The sequence below is a fragment of the Amblyomma maculatum genome, chromosome 1, assembly GCF_055883805.1.
Source record: "Amblyomma maculatum isolate TAMU_Amacu chromosome 1, ASM5588380v1, whole genome shotgun sequence".
NCBI classification, from domain to species: Eukaryota; Metazoa; Arthropoda; class Arachnida; order Ixodida; family Ixodidae; genus Amblyomma; species Amblyomma maculatum.
In genome coordinates this window covers 183,305,902-183,312,412 of record NC_139344.1, presented here as the reverse complement: position 1 = coordinate 183,312,412, position 6,511 = coordinate 183,305,902, and the positions used below count along the sequence as shown (strand labels likewise).

The 6,511-nt window shown below is 43.8% G+C and overlaps 1 protein-coding gene across 1 annotated transcript; it reads right to left on the bottom strand.

The window, feature by feature from the left end:
* Positions 1-795: 795 nt before the first annotated feature.
* Positions 796-6,460, bottom strand: LOC146205077 (uncharacterized). Its single transcript, XM_084589762.1, has 2 exons — positions 5,112-6,460; positions 796-4,555 (listed from the first exon to the last, which is right to left on the bottom strand). Exons 1-2 carry the CDS (start codon positions 5,230-5,232, stop codon positions 4,347-4,349), a joined length of 330 nt encoding a protein of 109 aa, XP_084445888.1. The 5' UTR covers positions 5,233-6,460; the 3' UTR covers positions 796-4,346.
* Between the last annotated feature and the right edge of the window lie 51 nt (positions 6,461-6,511).

Genomic DNA, 6,511 nt, shown 5'->3' with positions numbered 1-6,511 from the left:
ACATGCTACACAAAACCCGAACCTGTCTCTGAGTGAAGCAAGGGAGCCAAAGGGGAAAACAAGTGACTTTAAGGACACCGTAAGTAAAAAGTAACAGCAACAAAAAAGAAAAGCAGAAGCATGCACGGGGACAATATTAGACAAAAAGAGGCATGAATTGCAAGGCTGATGTGGCCTGCAGCACATCAGGGTGGTGTTCTGGATTTTTTGGCAAAGGTTCATTGATGCCAGGTGATAATACTGTATGATTTGTATTGGCTTTGCCATCCCCTGTGTGCTCTTCCAGCAATGCATAATGTCCAACGTGCAACTGTCTAACATCCACTCTCTACACTCTGACTCAAAAACATGCTCAAATGAACCTCACCTGAATACGGGCATAAATATGGGAATAAAGCATGAAATTTACTTTTTCGACATTCTGATTGCATATCATTGGAAAACTAAACTTGATTTAAATGAGCGTATGATTTGCAGCTAGTGTGTCTTGTATGCATGGTTTTTCCAACAGGTTGCAGTATAGCTTCTGTCCTTTATTTTGGTAAAACATGCACACTTTAAGAGACCTGCTACTCACGTAACACATTCCCTGTAGCTTTAAACAGCTCGTCATTGACTAACAATTGGTGTATAATTTGCTTTCGGTACTTTTTGGCATTTTTTTTTACATGCACCTGACATGAAGCCTTGCTTATAAGAAAACTGAAAATTACAATATACGAAACAATACAAAATTTATTTACAGCACTGCACACTCTACAATACACAGCCTAAAATAAAAGGCTGTCACACATTCAAGTAATTACAGTATTGTTGTACTTGTACAGCTCATCGCCATATCAGAGAGGTGGCACGGCCTTGGAGACCAAAGAAGAAAAACTAGTTATACAAAGCAAGGAAACACAAGATAAGGTCAAAAACCCATTCTCCAAGTGTTTGGCCCAAGATAACCCCAGCACCAGCAAAGCAAGCACCCACTGTTTTACCAATGAGTACCCAACACCACTGAGGATTGGTCCCCAAATGCTCAAACCACTAGGCTGCAACTACAGTCAAGGGATGCTATGCGTTCCGCAGTATTACCAGTATCAAACATTATGGAACTCAACGTCATTTAAATGGTAGTCGGCACCTGGGACAGAGCAAGTATTCCCTGATTCTGTTATGGACAGGGCAAAGGTGGTTATAGTGTGTGTAACAATGATTTTATCTGTGCATAAATGCCTGCCACACCTAGAATGACCAAAAAGCAGAAATGTTTGTCTCAGGAAGACAAGCCTTAAGCATTATTTCAGCAAGTCACTCAATGTGACGGCTATCAGGCAAACCAGCACAGCACTTGAAAACTTCATGCTCTAAAAACAATTGTGGGGACACGCAAGCTCAGCATTTACCGCTATGACACAACAGCTTTTATGGCTCCTGTCTGCAGACTCTCATTCGTGTGAATCGACTTTGCTACTGCTAACACCTAGTATTTATTCTATGATACATATCAGTAGCATATACCTGTAAGTTATCCAATTATGTGGAAGACCACTTGTCTAGATACCTATAAAGCCCACTCTAACCAAGCTGTACGGATGCGTTTCCATGGCCTAAGGGTTGCCTGTCTTATTACCCAAAGATCCTGCAAGGTTTATCACCTCACACATTCATCTCAAAGGTGAAGCCAGAGACATCACATTGAGTACTCGGCCATGTCACCTGTCTGAAATGTGCCCAAGATTTTCCACTCACAACGTCGCGTTTTGTGCAGAAAAGAGGCTTTAATGTTGCTGCATCAAAAAAAAAAAAGCAAGAAGCCAATAGCTGAACATCTACGCTACATTAGGCTCTGCTGGCTCGCAAGACATATGACCACAGTGCCAACAGCCAAGTTATAGATGCAGCTGTGGCAGAGGCTGTACTACAGAAACAACAGATGAATGTGGTCAAGATAAAATGAAATTGCTTTGTTCACAAATTCTTCAATACATCATGAAAAAGAATGGCTCACTTATGGATAGTATGACGTCTACTGTGTTCAATAGGATTGTACCTTCAGGAAGTTATCTTTCGAATGCAATCTTAAGAATATATTGTGGTGTTCAATTTAGGCTGTACACATAGCAGACGTGCAAAATATGGGACACATTCTGAGGGTTAAATGCAGAGAGGATTGCTGAAGCTGATATAATAGGAAAGCATAGGGATACTAGATAACGTAGAAAACATGTGACAATAGGATAGGTGTAAGTGAAACTAGTGCAGCTGTCACTTATGAGAGCAAAAAGTTATACAACTCAGTACTAGCACAATGGTACAAAATGTTGAAAAGTGATGATGAAACAAAAGTTTCCTTGAAAATGATTGGCATAAAATTTATGCCCCTTCCTTAAAATTCTCAATTTAAAGCTCACAAAGAACAATGAAGATAAGGCTACAAAAGCAACTAACAGAAAAAAAATAATGAAGCAGTTATACACAGCTGCAATCATTCGATAAACATCTCGAGTGATGAAGCCATGCTCCAGTGGCTTAGAGCATGAATATGTGAGCTTTACCAACCCTCTTTTAACATATGTGAGTGCCGGAGGGCATGTGGCAGCAGCAAGAATGTGTCAAGAAGCAACTGGCCCAGATAGCAGCCTCATAATAGGGGTATGGAAGGTCTACACACAACGCTATCATGGAGGGAGATATTTTATGGAACAAGATATGTAGCAATGCACAAAAGGAGCAAAGTATTTTGTAGAGCTGCAGTCAAAAATTTATGAAGGACAATCTTATCAAAAAGTATTCATTTCATTCCTACGCTTGTGCATCATTATTGTGACTATGGGTTATATAGTGAAACATGAAATGTCAAGCAATTTATCTCGTACACAAATGAATGCATTCTTTCCCCTGCGAAGCCACCTTCAAGAACTTTTGCCAGTGGGTGCACATGCACATCAATATCACCTAGTTACAAAACAGAGAAGTCAATAGTTGCCTTTGTGAAAAAACTGAAGAATACAAAAATGTTCATTGATAGCCGAGCCACACAAATGATGCAGAGGTTAAACAGGTTATCTGGGATCTTGATTAACATTACTACAAAGCATCAGTAATTGCAGTGCAAAATGAAACTGGCAAATTTTGCAAAAGCGGAATCTAAAATTGCCAAATTGGGTTGACAAGTTGGCGGGGGCCTCATTTTCCGTGCATACAACCATGAAAGACAATGACCACCAAATAGATGCACAAATTATCCTTGGGAAAACTAGTTGATTGCTGTTCATCTACATTCAGCATATGAAGAAAGCAATAGAAAACAAGCATAAAGGCAACCAAATACAAAGAAGCACAGCTCGCTTCACTCTGCAGTTTGTGGAAAAACACAGTGGGCACCTCACGTTTCACCCTAGTAGCACACAAGATAGGTGTAACGAAATGGACTCTGCTATGGTAAACGACTGCAGACACATCCACCAGGGTGCACGTATGTCAAATATTCTCACTGAAGTAGTACATCGCAGACTGCCTGCTTGCCACAAACACCAAAGTGAATTGTGAACTATTGGTGCACGCACGTCCTACTCAGAATGGCACTTCTGGAGGTAGAAGGAGAATGTTTTTGTACCTTCCTGTGTTTCATTGACATGAAGCACTTAATAAAATACACACTGAGTTTAAGCAGAACACAAAAAAGCAAAGTATACAACAAAGAATGACAGCTCTCAGCAAGGGCCACAGCACTTGTAGAATACACTCAGTATGTCTACAGATGGTAGACAAAAAATTATAGCACCAAGGAAAGGTTTGGTTTGGTTTGTGGGGTTTAACGTCCCAAAGCGACTCAGACTATGAGAGACGCCGTAGTGGAGGGCTCCGGAAATTTCGACCACCTGGGGTTCTAACATCGCACTAATGTGCACTAACATCACACAGCACACGGGCGCCTTGCTTTTCGCCTCCATCGAAAAGCGGCCGCCGAGGCCGGGATTCGATCCCACGTCTTTGGGAACAATAGTCGAGTGCCGTAACCACTGCGCCACCCCAAAGCTGAACTTGGTTCTTGCACATGCTATCAACAAAATGTACACCAAAGAGATGGTTATATCTCAAAACCACAGAAAAAATTAAGACTTGGACGGCTTTTCAGCAGTATGCTATCGAACATAAGCAGTAAGAATGTGCACATTGATCACTTGTGGCATATATCAAAATCATGACAGCGAGTGAAAATCTCAAGTGCAGGTGATCAAGTTGTTCCTGTCCGAGTTAATATAAATGTTGCACGTCCTCTTCCTTGTACTTGTTGATGTTCCTGCTGCGATTACCATTTGCGGGTGGCGTCAATGTCATGTGATCTGCACACACTACAAGCTGTAACGATCTTCAAAAAGAGCTGTCCATCTGCATAGCACTTCACATCTGATGTGGCCGTCCAGGGACAAGGCGTGGCCTCCCAGATTATACAAGCCTAGCAGAGAGGTTAATGATGTTGAATATGGCCCCAGGACTTCTCGCCCACATGATGACTCGGATCGGAAGTGCTGCAACGGCTGCACAAGGTCCACACGATCACCTGCAAATGTTTAGTGCCTAAATTATATGCAAATAAAATATCAAACACGCATGGCACAGGAACATTAAAAATCATCAAAGCTGCAAGCTATGCTGCGGTAAAGTGCAAGAAATGGTCAGTGCAAAACCTAAACCTAAGTGAACCATTTCCGTAACAGGTAAAGACGGCTTGGTGGCGGAAATTGTATTGTGACGGCTAACTTTTTCTTTCTTTTTTTTTTGCATTTGGAACGACTTATATCAGGCGATTTCACTTGTTTTTCCTTTTTCGGTCGTCGAAACCATTAATCAAGAAATCTTGACGACTACAAGCACACTCAGTTTTCTTTTTTTTTTTTTTTAAGTTCGTGCAGTGTAGAGAAGTTGAAGTAAATTATAATGCGTCGTAGAAATATGCAGCTAAAAGCAACGCAAAATGCTGATTAAAAATATCGGATTCGCCGCATGCGTCCTGTGAGTATTCCTTTAATCTTCAGTCATTTCCCGCCTGCGTACAACTTGAATGCGAATGACGCTGTATGAACAGTCACCTTTACAGGTTTTCCTATTGCACTTACCTCTGTGATGCTCGACGTGCTGCATCATTTCCAGCAGATTGACTGCGTTGCCTTGCTGGTTGACACCCATCGAGAAGCCCGACACATTCCGGGAGCTTGTCGCTCGGCCGAACGAATACATTTCTTGCCATCCAACGTCAGAGGCGTTCACCACTGGCGATCGGGAGTTCCACGCCGACCAAGCTGGAGAGCGGACGTGCAATCGATGGGCTTCATCGACCACGAACGCTTGCGCTCTATTTCGGCCACTGGATTTCGGAAATTTTCTGGGATTCGACTCTATTCAGGAAGCGCTCACCGCGGATTATCAAGACTCCAAGGTGGGCCGATTCTTTCGCACATTTTTGAGGCTTTGAAGAACTTCGCAAGCCACGGGGGACACTAGGCCTAGTTAGGCCTAGGCAAACAAAGGCACCCCCGGCCGTTTAGAATTTCGGCGAAAATGATGGAAACCGTGGAGGGAACGAGCATATATACCCTGCGGAGCTGAAAGAACCTGGCCAGTGGTTTATTGCCAAGAAAAGAGGAAAGGCGGTGCCACTTGAGAACGAGGGACGCAGCGTCACCGATGATCAAGGGAGAGAGCGAGCCGCGTCCAAGCTCGCCGGGAAGAGATTGGCAGCAAAGTCGGTTGAAAGGCAATCGATCAAGATACCTGACGGAACTGACAAAATAATTCTCCGCCCACGGGGAAGTCAGCCGCCTACTTAAGTATGGCAACATTGAACTTGCGGAGTTGATCGCTCGCACCGCAAATATAAACATCAGAGAGGCCGCGGAAGACACCTTCTCGGTCAACACAAAACAGCAGTCTATCCTCATCGCAACAGACAGCGAAGAACGGAAAAGAAAATACGTCGCACTACGCGTCCTCGAATTCGAGGGCCAGAAAATTTAAATCACGGCGTACGTCGCTATGCCCGAAGACTGCGGTGGTACACGACATTCCCCTTCGCATCACCGAGGAAGAAATAGTGCAACGGCTACGCACGATCAAAGGCAACCCCCCCGTGCTAGGAGCCAGGCGCCTGGGCAGGAGCTCAACCACCGTGCTCATACTGTTTGAAAAACCAGAGGTGCCGAGGTGGGTGAAACTCTCACTTACATGGCAAAGATGTGTCTTATACAGAAAGAAATACGAGGTTTGCAACGCATGCGGGCGCCTAGGGCACCGCGAAGATGTCTGCCCAGATCCGAATAACGCTAAGTGCAGAGGATGCGGAGAAGAGCGCCCAGATCAGGGACACACCTGCGAAATAAAATGTCAGCTGTGCGGTAAAGACCATCCGCTTGGCGACAAGAAGTGCAGAGAACTCTACAGGACTCCCTACCAGACCAAAAAACGTCAATGGGAGCAGAAAATTGCCGAACAGCAGCACAACGAGCAGCACCAATATCCC